Raw genomic sequence first — 24,730 nt, 5'->3', positions numbered from 1 at the left:
AATTTTTGACCTCAGTATCTAAAAGGGATGTGACCCAATCCAGATGACTACAGCCTGACGCAGCAGCAATACAAAAAGAGCATGCACACGATTTGCAAAGCTCTCAGGTATCTTCTGCCTCCTTATGATACATGTTCCACTCTAACCTATATCCCACCCCTTAGGGTGCACCTCTAGTCCCGGTGAGAATCACACCTTTCACAGAAATTAAGGCAAAATACTGAATTTATTCAGTTGACTTGACCAATCACATCAGATAAAAATGTTGGTTTCATTTGCACGATATAAAAAAATACTTTAGGAATAGTCACATGCTTTACAATGTTAAATATATATATATAAGAAAGACTCATGAAGGCATTTGATATAAAACATACATAGTATGCTATTTTAATATACAAATGCTTGAAAGAAAATAGTCATAGGAGGTACAAAAGTAGCATCATTAAGAATTGACAAAAGTTTCCATTTTTCATGAAGGTCACGTTCTCATCCTTTGGGATGTACAGAAATTATGTGGTTTACACAGTTTTATCCACATTCAAAACATCATGTTTTAAATGTTTTAAGCATGGCACGTGCAGTACAAAATGTTTCCATAGGAACACAACAGAACCCGGCACTAGTGGCCTGCTGTCAGGTGGTGCCGCACTGACCAGCGAGCCACTTTCCCGACACTAGTTCAGCTTATTGCTACAATATTCAAGTTGTTCTATTCACCCAAAATATAATAACTTTAATTTAAACTAGAATCTACCAACACAGGCTCAGAGACTTAGCTAATATATACTGATCTATACAAAACAACTATTCTGCATTAAATGAACTTCCCATACTTAAGTTAGAATCAAGAATAGTAATTTTAGGCTAATATATTACTCTTATAATTGGTATTTTTAAAAATTTGAACAAAGTGCACAGTGAATGAAATCAGTCACCAGAATCGATCCTCCTATACATGCTTAACTTCCTCCCCTTCAGTCACACCACCTGAGAAATGAGGACTTCAGCTCTGGTGGGTACCAGGGCAGCTCCAAAATCACACACACAGGAGCCACATGGAGTCACACTCATGAGTCATGGGAGCCCACAGTGCCAGCCAGTATGTGCTCCAATGCACTAGACAGAGCCCCTGTGTAGAGTCAGCAGAACGAGCTTCCAGGAGATAAAAGCTGAGTCTTAATTTAGAGCAAACGATGTCATCAGTCAGCCATATTCCAATGTTGGCGGGCCCCGGACAAGGTTGAAATAGCCAGCCAGGGCTCCAAGGTCAATGTAGAGAGAACGCTGTCTCTTTAGCATCTCTGATTCTTCAGTGCTTCCTGTACATGAAGAATCTGAAAAGGGAAACATTGAAAAAGTAAAATAAATGGCTGGGAAACATGTTCAACACTAAATACATGTTCCTTCTGCAAAAAAATAAAATAATAGTTTGGGCCTAATGAAACAGCATTCAAGGCCTGGTTTTAACTAAAGAGCTACAGAACTGAACACCATGTGCTAATCCATGTAATATGTCATACACAAGAGACTTCAAAAAAGAGTCAATGACAGCAAGAAATTAGCTAGAAATCCTTGTATATTTCCCAATGTCCCAGATGGTTCTCTTTAAATATGGAGAAGTCAGACAAGAAGCACAGAAATGCACACAAGCATTCCAGACTTGACATCTGGGTTTGGAACTAAATGGATTAAGAATGCCACAGATTTTAATAACAAAAATAGAACCCTCTCCCACGCATATTCAAAGCTCTGGGAATATGTGCTGATTCTCTAAATGGGAAAGACTCATATCGGTGTAAGCAGAGGAAGACAGAAATGCAGCTTGGCTTCAAACAACACTTCATCTGGGCGGAGCAGTGCCTTGACGTTTCCGAGCAAGGACTGGCGTGGCTTTTACCATAACTGCACTTCACAGAACCCCCCCTCCTTACCGACAGCAAAACTGTCCTGCTTGATTTGCTTAATATTATTCTCTGTTGCATAAAAGCACGTCAGACTCAGTTCTCAATGAATGTGTTACCTACACTTGCACTAAAAACCTGTTATGGCTTGCTGGTAAATTAACCATTTTTAAAAAATGCTTTTGCTAACATTCTTGCTGAAATTTCTCAAAGAACTTATGGCATCAAAGAAGTCCCTTTATTCATTCTTCCAAGTGCATTCACACCCCGTCAGCGTCAGCGGTGTGATGGTGACAGAGAAAGAAGGGCAGCGCGCACAGCAGGGTGTCCGTACCTGCAATGTTCTCTGGAAGTTCCAACTCCTTCCTACTCAGCAGCCTCTTCCGTTCGAAGAGGGCAGAGTCCAGACTCTGACAGCGTGGCTGGTCCTCTCTGGGGGGGTTCAGGGCCTCATGTTTCAGTAGGTCTGCTGCCCTGGGGCGGTGATTGGGGTTCCTCTCCAGGGCGGCCTCTATCAGCTCTCTCATGCCGGGACTGCAGTCGTCCGCAATATCCTCTAATGGAGGGGCCTGTTTGTGGATCTATCAACAAACCAGCCCTCTCAGTACATGTAAGCATCAGTACCTGAGACCACCCGCTCGAGAGGAAAAGGACTCTATTAACACCAACTGGAAACTCACCGGTCTCCCACCTCATGCCCTGCAGCAAATACTATTCATACCCTGACACAAGTTACCCTTTAATTTCCTAAAAACACCAAGTTAAACCCATCTTTTGGTTCAGTGAAGCGGTACATGCTAGGTTTGAATAAACACCAACAGCTTTACATCTCAACAGTGGCCCAAGCGTCACCATGCCGTCACGAGGAAGTACCTGTTCCTGAGTCTCCCAGCAATAAAATGGGAGTTGTGTATTTCACTATGGGGCAAGCTGGTACGGTTATCTATAACCTAATAATTGTTTTAAGTGTTCAAAGAACACATACAACTGCTTTGGCTCAAAGATTTTGCTACTCTGAGGCTACTAAGTGGCATTTTATTATTACATGTCTAACAGAATAGCTTACCGTTAATGCCTAACATACATTTTAGTGAGTTCCCACTAAACCAGCAAAGCCTTCTTTGCAAGAATGAGGCTTTCTCCACAAGAGAAGAACTTTCAGCTGCCTCTCATGGGCCACTAGCACTCAGAAAGGAGAGCAGCTTTCCTGAGCAGGTGGAATCCCACCCCCTCAGTCACGGGGGACCCCCACTTACTATGTACAGGTAGGAGGGGTAGGCTGAGCGAGGGTAGCGCTTCACCCAGGGCGGGGTGCCCGTCTGCATGTGGATGAGCGTGGCCCCCAGGCTGTAGATGTCTGCCTTGGTCGAATGGCCCCTGCACAGGATCACTTCTGGGCTCATGTAAATCTGAAAAAGCAGCAGGAAACACCAGTCAGACTGCCGTCATTGTCTGGGTCTCCCCAGTCCAGTTCTGGAGGCTGGCTCATCCACTGGTACCACATTTATTTATTGCACCTTCATCCCTTCAGGGGGGACCACTGCTGTGCTCCCGTAAGCTGAGGAGGATAACGGACAGCCACCTGGGATCCCTACTCATCAAAGTTCTGCAAAGCACTGATGCATGTTTAATGTTTCTGCTAAAACACCACTTCCTTCCATATTTAAATGGACACCACAAATATTCTCCACTTCCTGTTTGTCACTGAATTGCCAAACCTCTAATTACCTGCAGTGATCAAAGGCAGCAGAAGCCCACATGGTATTAACACTGATCACTTGAAAGAGAAGAACTTTAAAAAGTGAAATGTTGTAGAAGTGATCCCAATTAGGTATTTCTGTGAACAAGTTATTTCTACCTCCCATGCAGCCCAGTGACTAAACATTCAAGGCTGTGTTAACACTGTGTCAGTTCAATTTGGTGTCAGAAGTCTCTGCTTGGAAAATAGGGCTAGATTTAGAAGTAGTTTCTCTAAGGAGTGTTTGTTTCTACACTTAAAAAAGAAAGAGAAAAAGAGAGCAAACCCTGGTGCCCAATGACCAGTATTTATGGCTGGTCCAGACATATCTCAATGAACAATATTTCACTTTAAGACATTCTATATTGTTTGTTACGAGACCAATGAGAAGGGTTAAGTGTTCCCAGAATACATATCAGAGTAAAGAAGTAAAGAACCGGCTTACAGAAAGTGGGGAAATTGCCCGGTTTCCCCATCTAAACCCTGCTCAGCTGCTTCCTATAACACACTTCTGGGCTGGCTCTGGTGCTCATTCTCGTTCCCTCCCTCCCTCCCTCCCTCCCCCTCCCTCCCTCTCCGCCCCCGCCCCTCTCTGTCTTTGGCAAACTGGCCAAACCAATCTTCTTGTTCTCAAACTTCCCCTGAGGCAGAAATAGGTCCTGAAGTACTTTCTTACTCAACACCATCACAGAGTAGTGCAGTGGCAGGTTTAACTGTCAGTAGGGGATGCCCACCCCCTGACCTCCCAGCAGAAGGATCAAAGTGTTTACTGTTGATGGAACCCACAGCAGCGGTGCAGCAGGCCTCTGCAGGCTCTATGTGACTGACATTTGGGGACAGCAGTGTCCTGTCCACCTGGAGATCTGGCTGTTGCCCCTCAGGCAGATTGCCCAGAGCTGCGGGGCCCAGTGGCTCAGAGGTCCTGCTTCCTCAAGTTCTGCAAGAGCCAGGGCAGCAGGGCATGGAGCCCGTGGACTCTGCAGGCTGGCTGACAGATGACACAGAGATCAGGGCGAGGCTCTGAGAGTGGCACACCCTTGGGCATGGGCACTGGTACGGGGAACCTGGGTGTCACATCAGAGGTCAAGGCCCTCACCTCTCAGCACATTTATTAGAAAGGGGAAGAGACTGTGTGTGTACGTGTGTCCACACATATGATGATTGCATGTGAACTTACATAAAGACCAAACATTGAATCAGAAGAATATAAAAACTTCCTAAAAAGGACCATGCTATAACAGTGATTCTAATTAGCTACCTGCATTCATTATTTATTCTTTCTTTGCACCATGTGATTAAAAAACAAGATTAAATATATATCAGATTAACCCTGTATACAGGGGTGGACAAGAGTGAGTTTACAGCTGTAACACTAATAAATAATAATAAGTAATACAAGAATAAAATCTGTGTTTCAAGTGCTCAAAACTATAAACCTACTTTTGCCCACTCCCTCTATGTATTATATGGTTACAATATAATGTTCTGAATGTAAATGCTGAGAGAGAGATCCAACACAGGTGACTAGTCTCTGCACTGATGAGCAATATTGCAGGGACCAAAAATCATCTACAGCTATGAAGTAGTCAAGTGAGTAAGTTCCAACAGAAAGCAAATCCGTATGGTTGACTTTGACTCACTGTATCTTATTGGGTCTTCAAGTATGAGAAAAACAAGCTTGCTGACAAATGTCCACTGGTGATTTCACAACCTTGCTCATGATCAAATTTTAGCTCCTGAGTGACATACATATAGTAAAGGCAGGCTGATTTAGAAGAGAGTTTATAACTATAAACACTAAAGACCAAAGCTAATTAAAGCAATTTACTTTTAGTTAAAATAACCAAATTCATATACTATTTGAGAGTAGTAAGATTAACTCATACTCCAGCACACATTCTTTTTATGCTAGAGAATCCCAGAAAGGGCATGTCTTCCTCTAGACATTGCAAAATGTTCAGTTTGGTCATTCTGCCAGGAAGAAAAAGGTATTTTCCATTTTTAATACCATAAGTAGTTTGTTTCTCAAGCTGGCTCCAGGAAAAATGATAGAATGTCACAAACATTCTATCTGAACTTCTGACTAATGCCAAAATATGCTGAACATTTTCCACAAAAAAAAGTCATCAGCATTGAGTATTATTAGATTTTGTGCTTTGGGGAAGTATTCTTAAGATCCTGGGCTAAAGCATTAAAAAAAAAGTCTACAGTTTTCTGAATATTATTCTGTTCAAAGAGGACTATCAAAAATCCTCTCTCAAGTATTTTCCAGCATAACTTCAGTAATATCAGCAAAAACAAGGATTTCTTCTGCTGCCCGGACAGTCTTTGCTTTCTAAGAGTTAAGAAAAGGCTTACAGCCCTGACCAGCGTGCCTTAGTTGGTTGGGCATCATCATGCAAAGAGAAATGTTGCTGGTTTGATTCCTGGTCAGGGCACATGCCTGGATTGTGGGCCTGATCCCTAGTTGGGGAACATGAGAGATGCAACCAATCGATATATATCTCCCTCTCTTTCTCCCTCCCTTTCCCTCTCTCTAAAAATAAATAAAGTCTTGAAAAAAGAAAAGGCTTGCAGAATCTTGTTTTGAAATGAAGTGTTTTGGGGTTTTTTTTGGGGGGGGTGGGGCGTGCATTGCAGTTGAATTTAGTATAATCAATATACCTACCAGCTAGACTAAGGGTTGATATTAGGTTGAACACTACGACTGACCTGGTAATCTTGAGGCAAAGTCCTCTCCCTCCATGATCTGGGGGCATTTCCAGCAGAGAGAAGGGCATGGGGCTGGGAGGCTGACAGTTAAGCACCCACTACAGTGGAATGGGCTGGGGAGGGAGCTACTACACCCATTTACCTTCCCAAGTGCAACCCCCATTGGCTGTGGTAATGGACTGTGAACTAAGTTGTTGCCTGTTAATGACTCGGGTAAATGTAACACAGCTCCCTCTACAGCAGCCTGCCAGCAAGCAGAGGCTCAGCAGACACTTGCCAACTATCAGCTTAATAATGTGGATGTTAAATTAATTTTTTTCTGAAAACCCAGGAATGTATTTCCCTGAGCCTCATTTGGATTCAAGAAAGTTTTATTTTGGTTTTGCTTTATTTTTCTTCTCAAATATAAGTATTATAACTAGTTCACATCTTCAATAAAATTTATTTATGCTATAATAAACTTGAGGTTTATTATAAGATCCCTAGGATTAAAGATAGGCCTAAAATGTTGTCAGTTATCAATAAATATTATTAACAACCATGAATATTGTGGCTATAAATGAACCAAAAGAGGAATATTAGATAAACTAAAAACATACACATTAGTTGTATTAAAAATGTATACAGTGGTTAGATCTTAGACCTGAGACTCAGAAAAAACTGGGTTCAAGTTCTGGATCTATACCTCACTGAGAAGCTATGGGCACTTTATTTTAAACTCTTCAATCTCGTTTGCTTATTGTAAAATGGGAATTGTAACAGTACTTGCTTATGATGATAGTATTTACCAACAAGAGGGTTGTGGCGAGGATCAAAAAACCACTCACTTAATAAAGCACCAAAGCAAGCACTTGGCACCGAGCAAGCACTCATTAAGTATGTTCCAATGATAATAAACATTTAATGCAATGATTTTTCTCCCCTTTGTCCTTTCTGTAGTAATGCTAGAACATTTTTTATTTTTACTCTATAAGAAATTGACCATTCTTGCGGGAATATAAATTATACCTCTGTTCCTCGGAGGTCCTTAGGAAAATAGATGTCTTCAGTCATCTGAACACTTAGGCCAAAATCCACCAAAACGGCTTTTGTGGACATGAAAACAATGTTGCTAGCTATGAAAAGAAGAACATTTTTAGTATAAAATTGTCTGCATACACATAAATAAAATGAAAACACTATTGAAAACAGCAAGTCCCAAATCAGAATAGATTGAGAAGCTTTCCCTACTGAAATGGGTGTAATACAGTCAAAACAGGAGGCTGAGAGTGTAGGCAAAATTAGTTCAGATCTGTCAGGAATTCAGCTGAGGTGGACATAAATGACTGTAGTCCAAGATACAACAGCTAAGACATAGAATCTACCTCAATGTTGACTGATGGAAAAATGGGTAAGGAGAATGTGGGGTGGGGGTGTGTGTATGTGTGTGTGTGTGTGTGTGTGTGTGTGGTGGAATATTATTTGGCCACAAAAAGGAGGAAATCTTGCCATTTGTGACAACCTAGATAGAGCTTGAGGGCACTGTGCTAAGTGAAATAAGTCAGACAGAGAAAGACAAACACTGTGATCTCACTTCTATGTGGAATCTAAAAAATCCCAACTCATAAAAACAGAACAGACTGGTGGTTGCCAGAGCCAGTGGGTGGGGAAAACAGGTGAATGTGGTCAAAGGGGAAAAATTGCAGTTACAACATGAATAAGTTCTGGGGATGTCACACACAGCATCGTGCCTACAGTGAACAATACCACACTGTACATCAGAAAGCTGCTAGAAGAGTGGACTTCAAAAGTTCTCACCACCAAAAACAAATTGTAACTATGTAAGGTGATGAACATTAGTTAATTAACCTAACTGTGGTAATAATTTTGCAATATATACATATATCAAATCATTACACTGTACACCTTAAACTTACATAGTGTAGTATGTCAATCATATCTCAAGCTAGAAAAACACACAGTAATGACCAAGAGCTTGAATTTCAAATTCTATGACATAAGCATATTATCAAGCCACTTTCTAAAGCAAAAGAAGTAAAATACCCATTTTTCTCAGTGAACGTTTTGCTAGTGCAATTGACCTTTAAGGGTCCACAGCCGGTTTCTCTTGCACATTCCTTCATCATCACTTGCTCCTGGAGAGCGGTCAATGAAGGCTTCTTGAATAAACTATTGCCAAATTGATGTCCAAAATTTAAAAGCTATTTGTTTTTCAGAAAGATGCAGGTGTGTGTGTGTTTAAGTGAATTTGTATTTTAAAAGCCATAAAGACATAGGAGGCACTTAATAGATGTGAGGCTCTAATCTTTCCCACGGCTGAATAGGCACCCTTCCTGATGACGCTGACAGTCCAGCGACCCCTCTTGATCCTAAAAGGTGCTTCAGAAGCGCAGAGGAGGAAAGTGCCCAGTGTTCCAAGGGAGCTGTGCTCCCTGCCACTGAGGATCTTTAGTTTGAAGGAAAGCACCCATTTGCCTCCCATCTGATGAGTCTCTTGAAGTCAGAAAGGTCCATATCCAAAGGTAACTCACGTTTAATATCATGGTGAATCACTTTCTTTGAGTGTAGAAAATCAAGTCCCTTGAGAACATGCTTTGTCACCCAAATAATTTCAAATTCTCTCATTGGTCCACAGCTCTCCAGTTTCTCCAGAACAGACCCGCCCTCGCCTGCTTCCATAAAGAGATGGACAGTTTCGCCCCATAGGACGGCGCCATATAACTCAGCGATGTTCTCGTGCCGAAAACAAGCTTGGATTTCCACATCGGATGGCTTAAATTGATCTACTGGAATCTAAAACACAAAAATACCGGTAAGACTCTCTACATAACTCCAGGTCAATGCAGGTTCCACACCCATGGGCCCGGAGGGCCAACTAAAAGGATGTAAACATCTGAAGATTTTGGTATCTTTGAGGTTTCCTGGAACCACTGCCTGTTAGAGACCAGGAGGTGACCGTAATTTAGGTCAACCCACAAAATAGGAGACAAATAAATGCCCTCAGGGTGCCCTGATCTGTATAAGATTGTACTGCCTTGTTGAAATAACGTTGACTTGAGATGAGCCTTTACATTACATTGGCTTCACATAAACAATTCAAAATAAGAAAATTAAAAAACAAAAGGAGTATAAATTATTTTCATACAGAGTATAGAAATCCAACCAGAGAATTATTTATGACTGAATTGAAAGAGTTTCTTATCTATTATAGATGTAATTTCTAAAATACTTAGATTTTAGGTCATGTTTCAGTATTTCTTGTCATGAAATAATGTCTTTGGTCCCACAGCTCCACAGCTAAATGCTAACAATGCATTTAAAATAAATGGCTCTGACTGGTGTGGCTCAGTTGGTTGAAGAACTGTCCTATAAACCAAAGGGCCATGGGTTAGATTCCCGGTCAGGACGCATGTCTAGGTTTGCAGGTTCAGTTCCCAGTTGGGGGACGTATGAGAGGTAACTAATTAATGTTTCCCTTCTCATATCAACATTTCTCTTTTTCTCCTTCTCTTCCCCTTTTTCTATAATCAATCACCATGTCCTCAGGTGAGGATAAAAAAAAAGTCATTCATAAGAAAGAAGTAAATGTTTCAGTGCAGATAGATATGAAATGTCTCCAAAATATGGTGCTAGGTGAAAAAGATGAAGTACATATATTATTTTCCCACTTGCAAAAAAAAAAAAAAGAAAAGAAAAATTAAACTGTATGTCCATAGAGACTTTCTGGAAGGATATGTAAGAACCTATTAACACTCGTTCCCTGAAGGAAAGGCATCTCATCCTTCAGCCTACTCTCTTTTGATCTGTCTGGGGTTGGTAATCACATGTTTTTCTTTTTTAAGAAAAAAATATAGCTTAAAAATTAAATATAAGTACAACAAGGAAAACAAACAAGCTATTTTCCCATGCCTCTTATGAGGAAAGTGACACATAGGACACTTTGGTTCTAAGAGCTTTGTAAAACGTCACCAGGTTTTTTTAAAAGAACTTGAACATGTCCCCTCTGATTGCAAGCTTCACTTGCCTTATTATGACACCTGTTCTTTTTCTTCTAACACCAGAGAGCCCACCAAATTTCTATGAAGGAACAAATGAGGCCAACATATCGTCAATCTTTTAAATTGACAACAGGGAGTGAGATGGTTTTCAACAATTATTTTTCATTTAACTTTTGTTAAATGAGTTTATTGCACTTAAAAATGTTCCAAAGTAAAACAGACATACATAAAAGTGTAACACTGGTCAAGGATCAAACTCAATGAATTATGAGCCAAACACACCATGTAACCTTCATCTAGATGAAGAAGCAGAACTCTGCCCACACCCAGAGACCCCTGCGGGACCCCCTTCCAGTCCCCAGGAACCCACTAACCTGACTTCTAACAGCATGGATTTTGTTAGCCTGTTTCTGGCCTTTCTATAGTAGAGTCTCATACTGCAGATCTTATTTTGTGTCTGGCTGTTTTAGTTCAACATAAAGATTAGGAGATTCATCTACATTATTATTACTATAAGTCACTTATTTTCTTGGGACTATTACAAATGGTGCTGCCATGGACACTCTAGTATGCAGCTTTTGATGGCCACGTGCACAATGATGGGCTAATAAGAGATGGGATCATTTCAAGAATTGGTCTTTTTAAATTCAACCCTTTTCCAGTTTCTGCTTCCCTGGCAGCTCCCCACCCCCAGGGGGAGGGACTAAAGGAGCAGCACAAGACTTTGATGCTACAGGAACGTGCTCTTCCACCCCTCCCACCACAAGAGGGGTGATGTGAGATGACGTTATCCAAACTGGTGCTAAATTAGCCAGCATTTTCTTTTTTTATCATGGCAAACTAGATTAAAATCAACGATGCACTATAACAGATTTCAGGGCTGAACAGCCCCAGGTAGCAAGCAAACCCACCAAACACAGGTGCTTTTGGATGGGGCAGCCATAGACCAGATCCAGTCGACGGCTAACAAGTTTTGAGTAATGCAAATAAACAAAGCAATGCCACAATCCCAAACACGCAGTGCATGCTGTCTGGTTACAGAGTACATACCAGTTTACATGCCATTCTTTTCTTGGTCTTGATATCTTGTGCTAAGTACACTTTCCCAAAGGCCCCCCGAGGAATGAAATCGGAGCCAATATTCCTGTAAGTCAGCTTCCAGGGGACGAGGAGAACATCAGAGTCTATCTGATAGCGTCCATTTTGGGGAGTGATTACCTACAACAAATAAAAATGCAGGAGAGTGAGAATCCCAGCAAAGTCCTTTTCTAAGACACACCCTCTAAAAACTGGTTACTTTAGATTGCATTCCTCTGCACAGTGTTTGAAATTCGGTCACTGTGTGTAATCATAACAGTGTGCAGGGACTATATTTAGTTTCGACAAGGCAGAGAAAGCATGTAACAGAGACATGTCCATCCCTGGTCGGACCTGATCAGATTTCCACCTACTCAGGAGTCATGAATTGCCAAGTAGAACTTAAAAATGGTTTACCTAAGGGAGTGTGACTACTGTGACCAAGAGGCTGAAAATAAAGATTGCATAAATATAAACTGTGCCTGCAAGGTGACTTGCTTCCAATTAGACTGTGCAAGCCTGTTAGTCCACATAGCTATTACTCACACACGATGCACCCAGAGAGAGTGTGGAAATAGAGTGAGGATCATGGAGGACTCTGAAAAACAAGGTGTTATGCCTGAGCTATGAGTTGACAGTGCTACCTAAATAAAGTAAGGGCAGAATTATTTCTCATCTACTTACTCACTTAATATTTATCGAGTGTATAATATGTGCCAGGCACTGTGTTTGGTGCTGGGGAGGCAGCTATGCCTAAGAGACAGATGACCCCTGACCTCCAAGAGTTCATAAGCAAGCACTCAGAATAAGAGATTTCAAAACCAGTCCACTCCAAAACCAAGAGATGTATTCTGATAGCAGCGTGGGTTACAAGCAGCTGCAATTGTGAAAACTCATCAACCTGCACACTGAAGATCTGTGTATTTTACTGCATACAAGGTCTATCTCAATTTTTAAAGAGTAAAATATTAAACAGAGAAATAACTAAAATCAAAACAAATTAATAAGATAGTCAGCTCACAAGAGACATGACATGGAGTACAGGCCTGAAAAATGTTTAAAGTGTTTTTCCAAGGGATAAAACGTCTCAAAAATACAAGTGTTTCCTCAGTGTAACTAGATTATGAATTCGGGAATTATGGAACTGCCACAGCAGCATCACGTTACTCGTACAAAGCAAAAGGGGACTGCAGGGCACATGGGGTGGGAACGGACACCTGGTTCACGCACAGACTTGGTGTGGGGGGGCTCCTCACAGGCCTCCAAGCCGGGAAGGTTCCACTAACCAGAAGGGCTTTTTGCTCAGTCTCCCCGATGGCTAACCTTAGCAACACACTCTGCAAACAGATGTGCTCACTGTTAGGGCATGAAACGGAATAACTCGAATGCTTAGAAATGTGAAGTCACTTCATTGAAAAATGAAATATTTACCAAGCACTGCCTCTGTAGGATCCTGCACAGAGCCTTGGAGGGAAAATGACTAAGGAGGGACCACAGACTTAACTCATTTGAAATATGACCTCCTTTCAAGAAGTGTGTCACCTCAGGTTACGGGAGGCCTCTTTTTCCAGATAAGAACGAGATGAATCTAGACCCCTCCCACATTCAGGCAGAACCACGCTCACCGCATTCAACTGCACTCGAGTATTACCTTTCTTTTAAAAAAAAAAAGATACAGACACATAGTTTACATATAAAATAGTTTCTTACTTGCCTTTCTTGTTATTACATATTTACAGATCCAATTTCAACAGAATCTCTTGGTTATCCACTTCGGTGTTTAACTCACTGCCACGAAAGCTTTACTTTTGCTTAACCAAAGTGTGTTATAATCCAATTTGACCCACGTCCTCTTATTCTAAGAGGATGAAGCATATAACAGCAGCCGCATAACCAGTGCCAATTATCAAACAGGCACTAGACTCAGTAGTTTACACATTATCTCACCAAGTCTCACAACAGTCCTACGCGGCGCTATTTTTATCTCCTTTTTAAAGATGAGAAAACTGGCTTCAAAGGTTAAGTAACTCGCAAGTCAGTGACAGAGTCAAGATTCAAACTCAGAGCTGTCTGACCCCAAGGCTGCCACTCCTATCCTTTGGATTAGAGCCTTTTATCTTCTAGGAAGCTATAATTAAAGCTAAGCCAAGATCCAAACCAGTTATTAAAACCCTATGTTTACATGTCACTGGACACACCTTAGCCTTCTCCTCTTTGGATCAGGTCCTGCAAGGGCCTTCACCCCTATTTCACAGTCTGCCACAGGCATGGCGTCCCCTCCGAATGCCCCACAAGATCTCCTCAGCCACCTTTGAGGACAGGCCCTAATGGACAGGGTGACGGGCTGCTTTGCAGTTCTGCACAGCCCCTGGTTTTCCCCTCGCCCTGGACCTTCCTTCCCTGTTTGGGTTTGAGATGTTTTTGTTTTCCCCCTTCTTCTTCTTCTTTCCAGGGGCCCTACCAAATAATCTTGTGGATCTCCATGCTACGTGTTTCTGCCAGTTCTTCAACTGCAAGTGCAAATATAAGCTTTTGACTTCCTCAGACAGGTCACTATCACAGGTATTGGAAAATACTGGGCCAGGAGCAGCACTTCAGAAAAATCCTTAGGCATTTCAGTGAAAATAAACTTCGTGAGAGACCCATGTGATGTGGCTGCTATGAAATGGATGAGTCCTCGGGCTCCATGAAAGAAGCCACTGACCTACAACAGAGGCACAGCTGGCCCTGTCTCACTCCGCTGGTCATGCCACAAATGGCCCGCCACACTCATGTGCTGGGCTTCGAGACAGGCACTGCACAGGCCTGCATAATGGGAGAGCCCAGATGCTGGGGGCAGCTGACACTACAATACCTGAGAGGTTGCAGACACAATGAAACGTGTTTGTGAATGAGGAGAAGAAATGTGGGGAACAGGCAATTTTCAAAATATTGCCAGGACTGTCACGAGGAAGAAGAGCAACAATTATGTACAACAAATACCGCAATGGTGTGTGTTCTTTCAACACTATGTGTAAACAGGTCACGTGCCTTCATCATTCGTTCTAACAACAACTATGGAGTAAGTGCTGTCATGTTACCCATTTTCAAGATGAATAAACTGAGTCACAGAGGGGTGTGCTAACTAGCTCAAGGTCACACAGCTAATCCATTTCAGAGCTAAGATACATACACAAGCAATTTAATTTGTGGGCTCACAATCTTCCCCACTACTTATCCCATGTACCTTTTGATGGCCAAAGAGTAGAAACAGGACTAAGAGGAATCAGAGATGGATTTTAGTTTTATCGAAGGAAGGAAGGACTGTCTTACAACCAGAATTGGCCAAATATGAAATTAAATGTCCCACAACATGATGAACTCTTTATCACAGCTCTAGCAGTTACTGGAGATGATAAGTGGGGTGATTTCAGCATCAGACAGGAGACAGTTTGATCGGTATCGTTAAGGTTTTTCCATCCCCGAGAAGCCGGGGCTAGCCCCTGAAGAACAGCATGCAGCCTCTCATACCCACGTCTGGGAGGGAGCCCTGTGGGTCCTTCAGCTCCTCATATCACCACAGAGTCAAGTGTTTGGAACCCATTTTAGGTCATTCACCCCAGATCAGGTTATGAATTGTCTACACTATCAATAACCTGAAAAGCACTCTAATACAAAGCAACCCCAGTGTTAGTCTCCTAAAGTTTCTTCCCTGGGTCCTGCTGGAAGTTGGTGGACTCTTTATGAGGTATTTTTAGGAAAAGAGCATACACCTGAACACACACGTGGGCCATCATTTAACATGGCTGTGCTTTAGGATATTTTTGTAATTCCTAGGGGTGCGGCACCTCCACCCTAGTTAACTAATTACCTCCACAGGCACTGTGGTGCTTGGTTGCCTGGACTACTCCATGCCTCCATGCCTCCAGGCCTTTGCACGTGCTCTTCTCTTCAGCTGGAACACTCTCCTCCCCACCCCTCATCTGGCTGACTCTAACTCCATAACTTAGGCAACAATTCCCCTTGGAAGCCTCTCTGACAGTCTCCTGGCCGCCCTACCCACCACCCCATGGCTGTGTGAGGTACTCTGTCTGACCATCCCCACAGCAATCATAGCATAGTTGTCCTGGGAAGTACCACATTGCATTATAATTGCCTGTTTACTCGCCTCTTGCAATCGCCACGCAGTAAGCTACCAGAAAGCACAAACCGTTCAGTGCTGTATCTCCAGCATGTGGAAAAGCACTAATACACTGTGGCTGCTCCACCCTTGTCTAGCAAATGAATGGCGAACACTTGAATGAAAGCATTTGGTCCATTCATACATACACTTACAGTAGATTTTGTCATGGAACCAAGCTGTTTGGTAGATAATTAGCTGTCATTTTGTAAAGCAGATAGAGCAGCAAACGAAGCCCAAAAGAGAAAAGTTTTGAGAGGATATTAGGGGGAAGACCATGGGAAGAGAAAGCTTTTGACCACAGGACGGTTCCAAGGCCACCATGTGAGGATGAAAGGGAGTTGAAGCAAACCTGCGTCCTGTACCATCTTGTCTCTGGCTATGATCAGAGACAGAAAGTTGTGTTTCCTATGTCACTACTCATGAAACACAGAGCTGAGACAGGCTGCAGCAGTCACAGGGATTGATCTGATTCTTAAGGGCAGTGACAGGAAAGCCAACCTTGGCTCCAGAGCCATCTGACACAGGGCTGGTTTTCCCAGTGAGGCACGGCCTACGGTCCCGTGGATTTTAAGGCTTTCCTGATATTGTTTTGTTTTAAGTCTTCTTGCTTTATATTTTACATTCTTGATCATTTTTTAAAATAAAACATCTTTTTAAGGTTTTCAAGATCCCTGCCTTATAATTGAGCTGGCCACAAAGTTCATTTAGTTTTTTCTGTACGATGGCTCTAGTAGTGCTTAGTTGTCTTTAACTTCATTCAAAACAATTTTGTTAGATTGTATTGTGACAGATGTCATATCAGCATGCATTTTTAAAAAATGTATCAAAATTGGTGAATTTTTGTGTACCTACTTTAACAATGAAGATGGAAGAAAATAATCAACATTTTCCAAGTCTTATGCTTTATTATTTCAAGAAAGGTAAAAACACAACTGAAATGCAAAAGTATCTGTGCAATGTATGGAGAAGGTGCTTTGCGAAGTTTTTTGGTACTATGGCCATTTTGGCCATAAAACTCTGCTGTGGGGCTGCCTTATGCACTGGAAGATGTTTAGCAGCACCCCTGGCCTCTACCTACTAGAAGTCAACAGCAGGAGATAGTGACATCTCAAAATATTCAAACTAATAGAGTTATTGATGAAAATGAAAAATGTGTCTTTCAGTTTAAGGAAAAAAACTAAACAGACATTTTGGCCAACCCAATATATGTCCTATTCTTAAATTTCCTCCTAAATATGGATTTCTTCATTTACAGGGCACAGACCCTATGCCAGGAACTGACACTACTCTTACCCTCAGCCCATCTAGAATTTTCACTTTCTTTAAATGTCTTCATTTCTCTCCTTTTCTGAATTGGCTTTTTTTTTTTCAAACTCCAAAACCTTCAGGAAGCTACTTCTTTGTACTTGTAAGTTTCCTGGATTCCTTCTGTGCATTCCCAGGGAAGGTCTATGTCCCGTCTCTTACTAGTCTGAGGGGCCAGGGGAAGCACAACTGAGTCTTTACATATTTACAAGCTAGAGTAATTTGTTTACTCTGCATGTTTTCCCTTGAAATGTCCATTTTGACAAATAAATGTTAAAAAAAGAAATACGTAACCAATTATGTTTGTCATTATGGATATATATTTATATAATTTTGAACTGGAGTTCTTTAGCTGTATTTTAACTACAAAAATCAGGTGTTGCTTCTAGTTTAATGATTAGCTGAAGTAATATTCTCAATGTATAAAGTACTTCGTCAACTATTAAATACAATTTGATACACCAGACCAAAATAAGTCACACAACCATGTAAAATGTAATCTTCCTCCAAACTGAACTACAGATGAACATAACTGGCTTCTAATAAAATAATTCACTACATAGCTGTCCTAAATTACTATGTTGTTTTTAACTGAATGAATGTAGTATGTGAAAAACCAAAAAGAACTGAATTCTTTGTCCAGACTCTTTACTGCTCAGCACTGACCTTCTCCCCACATTAGCCATTTTGCTGTTTACATGCATCAAAGTCAAAGGAGTCACTTTCATCAATAAGCAGGCTCTGCAAGTTACCGCCTACTCCGCTGTTGTTCTTTTTCAAAAATTAGATCACCTTTAGCCAACACCTACCATCACCTCTGACACACTAAGAGACTGAGAGAACGCCAGGCACACCTAAACACATCACCTGATCTACTCGTGTGGCAACAAAGTGTTGTCATAATATTTTGGATGATTTGCATACTTCGGTCTAAGTAAATATGTCATGTGTCATCCATACTGTGTCAATTAAAGAGAGTGAATCTATACATAGCTATTTACTGCCTACACATTACATTTCTATGACTGAATTTAGCCAGTATTGATGTTGTGACTTTTCCAGATGTGAAAAGAAAAAAAGAAGGAAAAACCCACTTTCAGAAATATTAACTATTCCCCCTCAGATGAAGGAAGGATTCTCATTAAGTCTTTCTCTTCTTCCTAATTGATAAGTCAGCTTTTTAATTAATTGTTAAATTAAAATACACTTCCCTTCATCCCCTATTTGTAAAACTACTACCAAAAATTTTTATTGGAACTTTTAATGAAGACTCTTTTTGTATCTTTAACACGAAGGTGATTCTTACAGATGTTACATTTTTAAAAAATCATACCTGGCAGCCAGTATAAAGCGAGTTCGTATGCCACTGTGCATTAAATGAAGCTGCAGGGGTTAAGCTACACACACAGCACTCAACTGATCGGGAAAAGACATACCATATTTAATAAAATTCCAGATTCCTGTCGTCTGTGTCCATAAAAACGCTTTGCGGTGTTGGATATGTGGTTCGCAAAAGCTAGCAGGTCCTCCACGGTTCCATATCTGACTGACGACAGCCATGGCCCCTCCTGGCCGCTGAGCAGCAGGGACTCTGAACGCTCCTCGTTCTGATTGCTGTCTTGACACATGGTCATTAGACTGGGTTCGTAACCTGCTGGCTCTTCACTTGCGTAAAGATTTTCCATAATGTCTATTACATCAGACACATTCAAGTGTTGAATTAATAAATCAATTTCTTCTTTATTATCACTTCCAGTGCTCATGTACTCCATTACTGTTGTGCTTTCCAGACAGTCTGCAAAAGAAAACATAAATACTGTGTTCGCTATATTTGTGTTTTGGCATTTGAAGTCGGTGGGAAGCTGACATAAAATGATAGGGCTTCTACATGTCTTTATTTTAAAAACGAGGGCTCTCTGTCTACAGATGTGTGAATTCAAGTTGTCAGGGGAGCAAGGGACCTTAGATAACCTTCAGTCCAGCTCACTCACTTTGCAGAGGGGAAACCTGAGACCCAGACAGCTTACTCCTCACTGACTAAGTAGGTGGCATCAGCCACAGCCACTGAAAACAAACTTTCCCTAAACACAAACAGCTCAGGAATCCCAGGAGCTGAGGCGGCCAGGTCCTTTACAACTTCCAGCCCTGCTGCTCCCCAAGGCGGCAGCCCTCCCTGCATGGGTCTCTATGCCCTTTAAGCCTTGGGTGTTAAAGGAAAAGAACTACTTTACCACATTCAGGAGTTAACCTCACAAATAAAATTCAGGCCCCAGAACTAGAAGCAAGTAAAATGGATTTTAATTTAAGCAAAATGATGGTCATAGGTCAACTTTAAGGAATAATTCTGATGCAAATGCCTTAAACAACTCATTTAGACATGAGAAAAGCCTCAAATCCTCCTCCTGCAAGCGAGCCATATGAAAAAGGGAAAGAAGATTCATTTAACCTGTGAATCAGCTGGCCTCTCTTGAGACCAGAAATTTTCACTACGAGGCATACACCTCGAGATGCCATGGAAGTTTATTTGACATGTAGATCAATGACCCTCTAGAAGTCGTGGTCTTACACGGAGGCCAGGAAAGCCAAATTTATCATAGGCAACACTCAAGTTAAAGCCAATCAACTCTACTAGCCACTATTGCACTTCAGTTCTTATATACACATCAGATGCTACACCTGGGGACTTGTAAATGAGAAAAAGAAGGTAAGCCAACGGTAAAAACGATGCTCAGAATTTTAGAACAACTGTACTCCAAAGAATTAAAGATAAAAAAATGTGAGAGACCTAAAAGAATCCGGAGGCCGGTATGTCTTCTTAAACCATCGTGCTCCCGAAAGCGCAGCCTCGCTCTGAAGGTGTCTCAGACGCACAGGAGCACAAGCCTAACCCATGCCACACTCAGAGCAACAGCAACTGCCTGGAGCTGCAGTGCGAGGCTCCAGGGAACGTCCTACAGGCAGCGCACCACTTGGCCACTGAGTGCACCTCGTTTCAGAAAAGAACCACGCACTACACAGATGGTGTATTACAGAACTGTGCACTAGAAACCTATATAATTTTATTAACAAATGCCACCCCAATAAACTTAACACAATTTTTAAAAATTAAGTAATTTAAAAACTAACGAAAGCAAAGAACCATACAATGTTGTGTCATCATTAACTTACTTGACATTCATTTTCTGATGTGACGTAATGAGCTTCAGAAAAGCAATGTAGCATCCTGCAGTCTGAAGTTCCATCTAGACTCACACTGCCTGGAATCAAATCTTGGCCCCTCTTTTAATGTCTGCATGACTTGGGCTATAGCACCTTAGCTGTGCACCTCAACTCCCCCATCTGTTAAATGGAATCACAACTGCACCTGCCTCATAGGACGGCTGTGAGGGCTAAAGGAGCTCATGTGCTTGGAGCAGTGTCTGGTGCATGGTAAATAAGCTGTGTCATTTGTAAGTGCTATTCGGTGCATAAAAGATACAAGGACTGAGTCAGCCACCTGGCTTTGCAGATATTAGGCCTCCTTTCTTATCTGCAAATGGGATGTGGCTACCTAGTCCCCAGCTTCTTCACAGTAAGGTTTTAAAGATTGTATCTAAAACAAAAGACAAAGAAAAAAGTGGCAGAAACCTACAAAATGTTTTGACGGCTGTTATCACCACAGTTGCATCAAGAGAGAAAAGAAAGCTCCCTCTCAAAATCTTAAACACTCTTGGAGTCTACTGAGTTATGAAAAGAATTTCTCCAGTTAAGGGAGGAACACTGACTTGGGTTTCACTGAGCCATTTAGTTGCAGTTTCTACTTGTAGAATTTACTGAAAAACAGAAGTTAAAACAAAAATAGCCCGATCTAGGACCCCACTGACTGGAAAGTTCCAAGGTTGCTGGACTGACTTATCAAATGGCTGACTTGAGAGAAAATACAGTTCCTAATAGTAATGTGACTCAAGAAAGAGGAGGAAAAGTCCGTACAGTTTACCAGTCAGTCAGCTGATCCAGAGAGGAACGGCAGGTGACAGTTTTTAAATCCCGCAGAAAGGCTCAAGTATGTAAAACCTAAGTAAGAGCTTAAATACACACAACCCCAAACTTCGCAGTGGGGGCAGGGCAGGGCAGGGCAGGGCCGGAGGGGGAGGGGAGCGGGAGGGAGGCCTGAAGGAGGGCAGGGGCGGTGGAGGAGTGCATGACTGAGACTATCATCAGAGTCAGGCATTAATTCCTTAGCAACACGCGGCTCCTGTCACGCAAACCCGCGCTCCCGGAGCAACCCTGATGACCAGTCCGCCCACTAAGTACCCCTGCAAAGAGCCTGAACACGTTCAAGCCTAAATTTAGCAGACACTTAGCAGATTTCCAAGTTATTCATGATCAGTACTCACGTAGAAAAAGCGATTGTGAAGGTAATCGACTTTAACAATAAAGACCCTTCCCCACACGGTTTAAAATCCTCATTAAATGCCTACTTCTTAATAAAGTAGATGACTGTGCCACTTTTAGAAGTGGAGAGATGGGTAAATACAGTAAAAATGATTTCCTTCAAATTACTTGAGAAATCATCCATAAAGCCAAGAGGAAATCCTACTGCTAAACATTAAGGTTAAATTCTTGGCCCCGTGCATCTATGAAAACAAAAGTGAGGGTTCCTGGCAAGTGGGAATAAAAATGGCCAAGGTTACAGGCATCAGCTTCTGCCTAACAAAGGATGAGCATACCCCAATTACTTCCCATTCAAACAATTTTTTCAGCCACAATAGCACACTGACCCCCAGGGCACATCTCTTATCATATCGTTTTGTCAACAAAAAGCCCCAGAATGAAGCAGTTAGCTGCACAGAAGCACAGCCACTCTGCTTGAGAACCTCTAGATGCCGCAACCATCTAATTTTCCTTATAGAACGAAGTAGTAAAGGGCCAAGTGCCCGGAGTGGTGTACATGAATTCAACCCGTCAGAGTTGGGGACGTCTGCTGCAAGCGGATTATATTCTACTTGGCAAATACCTGAGACTTAGGCCACAGATACGTAAAGCAGCTGTACTAGTGTGTCGTTCCCTGTTCTCATCAGGACGGCCCTTTATTCTGGATCAAAATCTATCTCTCCAAAAGTGAAACACGTAGACACTGTAATGTCTCACTTAAAGACAGCTCGTGGCCTTCTCTACTTTTGGGATAAGCTCCTGCTGCCTTCTAAGCATTGTTCTCCGCCCAGAACTAGAAGAATTTCGGAGTCCTGACATCGCATTACCACCGGGAAATATCCGTGAAATAACTTTTCGCCCCGTAATATTCTTAGACCAAAAGCCCGGCGTTCGTGTTCTGCTATACTCACCCTTTACCGGAGGGTGTAAGCATGAAATTAAGTTTCAGCTCTCCAAACTCTTCTCTGCTCCGTCAACTTCCCCCCGCCCCACACTCCCTTCCTCCCGTTCCTGAAAGTCTAAGGAGCTTTTAAGAGTTTGTAAATTTGAAAGCGCCCGTCGTTCGGCCGACGGCAGCGGGTCCCCCAGCCTCTGAAGTGCACTCACTGGGAGTCGGCACGGAGAAGGCAGCCGTCCGGGAGACATTCGCGGTGGAAGGCGCGCTGGCGCGGGTCCCTGCTTCCCCGCTCACTGCCCGGCCCGCACTGCTCGTAAGCTAGGGATCCGGGAAGGAGGAGGAAGGGGGCGGAGTCGCGAGTCCACGGCGCGTGAGACCCTTGCGCAAGGTGCTTTCCAGCAGTGGTGGCCGCAGCCGCGACCCGCCGGGAGGACGGAAGCGCAGCCAAGCGAAAGGTTGGCACGCCCCACCTTCAGGGGCCCCGGAATCTGCCCCCTACCGGGGGCACCCTGCCTCTCAGCGAGACAGGTGGGGTATCAGGGAGAGCTGAGACCAGAAGATACCGCCTAAGCCCCCGAATTCTGGGTTACCTGCTGCCTCCGCTTGCCCCCGCAGCCTGGGCGCTCCAGCTACCGCCCCCCGACGGCTTGGCGCGCAGCGAGTGGCCGGCCTTCCAGAGCCCGGCGCGCCGGGGCTCCGAGGTCGGGCGGTGGAAGAGGCTGGAGCCAGGGCGACCGGCCCCAGAGCCTGGTGCGTTGTCCAGACCCGAGCGGACTGAGGAGGCCCGGCAGTCCTCGTCTGCCCCTGACTCACAGCGTCTGAGCCGGCGGAGGGGCGGCGCGGCGCTCGCTAGCCACCGCCTCCCCGCCTTTTCCATTTCCCCTTTCTCTCCGTAAACAGAAAGAATTGCGGGGAAGCCGAAGCCCGGGCGCAGGGAAATTCCGTCCTCCCCCCGTTTGCCCTCGGGGCTCCCGGGCGGAGCAGTAGGCGAGATGAGGGAGGAGCGAGCGTAGTTTCGGGAGGAGCCCGCTCTGAGCGCTCGAGTCGGGGGATCGCCACGCCACCTAGGGGCCGGGGACTGTAGTCGAGCACCCGGGACACCTTGGAGTTTTCCCTCGGACCTGGTGGCCGGAAAACCGGGTGGAGTTATAAAGCGCGGCCGCGCCTCCGCTCCCCTTCCGGGTCCCAGGAAGAAGATCGTATTCCTAATGAGGGTGCGCCCTCGGTGTTGTTCAGGGGTCCCAGGCCCTTTCCCGGGCCACCAAGCCCCTGGCGGACCAAGGTGCGTGTGCAGTCCCCGCTGAGCTGCGGGAGGCGCAGTAGCGTCAGGCCTCCTCTAGCCTCTTCCAGGTTCCGGTCCAAGACCAAACACGCAGTGCTACTGCCAGTGGTCCGGACCCACGTACTTGGGTTTAAAGGTTTGGTTAAGGCTGCCGCAGGCTGGGTGAGAACCTGGAGGACGAGCACCTGGAGAGGGGTTGGTGTACTCCTCCAGGAAAACCTGGTTTTGTTTTTTGTTGGACCTGGTTATTTTATGTCACCGCCCCACTACGAAGTGTGTCAACCGTTCTCTTCCTAACCCCAGCTGTGAGTCCGCGATTTTCTGTTCTGATTGGAAAGAAGATCAAAGATCATTTATAGTGTTCTTCCTTCTGGAGTGGAAAGTGTTTACTCTAGGTAAAGCTGAAATACAATTGTTCTAGGGAAATAGCGCCTCTTTTCACGAAACACTTGTCAGGACATTCCCAGTACTTACTGAGTTGCAGCCCGCCCTTCGCAACCCCAGCCCCCAACAGTGCCTTAGTGTCCAGCACTTACTATGAGCCAGACATTTGGCAAGACAGCCTGAGAAAAGATGATATTAGGCAGACATCCCCTATGTGTTACCCACGTGGCAACGCCCGGATTCAAACGGCCTCACCACTCTGAGACCACGCCCTGCCCTTTCCAGAACCCAAGCTCGTTCAAAACCGCATCAAAATCTCCACGTGAACTCGGGAAGTGGAGGCGTCCCAGGCATCTGGTGGAAAAGCCCTTCCTGGGGACTTGTTTTTCAAATTCTGGAGGGAGGGAGCACGGCTTGCACCAACCCTGGGGCTCTAAATTGGTAGGGATTGCAAGCCCAGGTAGAGGGGGAGAACCTCCCTGGTCTGGACTGGAACTCTGTGGACTGCGGCCCAGTCTCCAGAGCAGATTATCCCAGTTCCGGCTGAAAATGAAGTTTGAATGCTTTTTTTTTTCTCTGTAAACCAGGCTGGCCGGGTTGTTACTTCCAATGGTAGCCTGAGACCAGTCTGTCCCTCCTCTGCTTCCTTTGACCAACGAGGGATGGTCTTTATAAGCATTTTAAAAATAGAAACATGGAACCATTCTGCCCCCACCCGCTTGAGTGAGATCATTAAAACCACACCTAATCTTCTGGGAACTAAGTATTAGCCAAACTTCCTACACAGATCTCCCAAACACAGCTGCATTTTAGGGACTGGCGAGATAGTTGCTGCAGCAGGGTTCTGGCTTACCAGA

The 24,730-nt window shown here is 43.6% G+C and overlaps 1 protein-coding gene across 4 annotated transcripts; it reads right to left on the bottom strand.

Annotated features, from left to right (window-relative positions):
* Positions 1–207: 207 nt before the first annotated feature.
* On the bottom strand, positions 208–23,145 carry MAP3K8 (mitogen-activated protein kinase kinase kinase 8). 4 transcript variants are annotated; one of them, XM_028506218.2, is made up of 8 exons: positions 22,798–23,145; positions 18,333–18,691; positions 11,403–11,570; positions 8,886–9,147; positions 7,363–7,469; positions 3,161–3,313; positions 2,239–2,485; positions 208–1,337 (listed from the first exon to the last, which is right to left on the bottom strand). In XM_028506218.2, the coding sequence occupies exons 2-8, from the start codon at positions 18,666–18,668 to the stop codon at positions 1,207–1,209; spliced, it is 1,404 nt and encodes a 467-aa protein (XP_028362019.2). In that variant the 5' UTR covers positions 18,669–18,691; positions 22,798–23,145; the 3' UTR covers positions 208–1,206. The 4 variants fall into 4 exon arrangements, with proteins under 4 accessions (XP_028362019.2, XP_035878666.1, XP_035878672.1 ...); XM_036022773.1 differs by lacking the exon at positions 22,798–23,145 and adding an exon at positions 22,417–22,672; XM_036022779.1 differs by lacking the exon at positions 22,798–23,145 and adding an exon at positions 22,221–22,369.
* Positions 23,146–24,730: the final 1,585 nt, after the last annotated feature.

This window comes from Phyllostomus discolor, chromosome 1, assembly GCF_004126475.2.
Source record: "Phyllostomus discolor isolate MPI-MPIP mPhyDis1 chromosome 1, mPhyDis1.pri.v3, whole genome shotgun sequence".
Lineage (NCBI taxonomy): Eukaryota > Metazoa > Chordata > Mammalia > Chiroptera > Phyllostomidae > Phyllostomus > Phyllostomus discolor.
The sequence above is the reverse complement of the archived record's forward strand: the minus strand, read 5'-3'. Positions and strand labels throughout refer to the sequence as shown.

Excerpts from the sequence above, each read along its gene's own strand:
- MAP3K8 (XM_036022757.1), bottom strand. Across the intron at positions 11,571-18,332 it reads CTGGAATTTTATTAAATATG|GTAATCACTCCCCAAAATGG; the intron begins GTATGTCTTTTC and ends TATTTGTTGTAG. Across the intron at positions 2,486-3,160 it reads ACCCCTCCTACCTGTACATA|ATCCACAAACAGGCCCCTCC; the intron begins GTAAGTGGGGGT and ends GTTTGTTGATAG.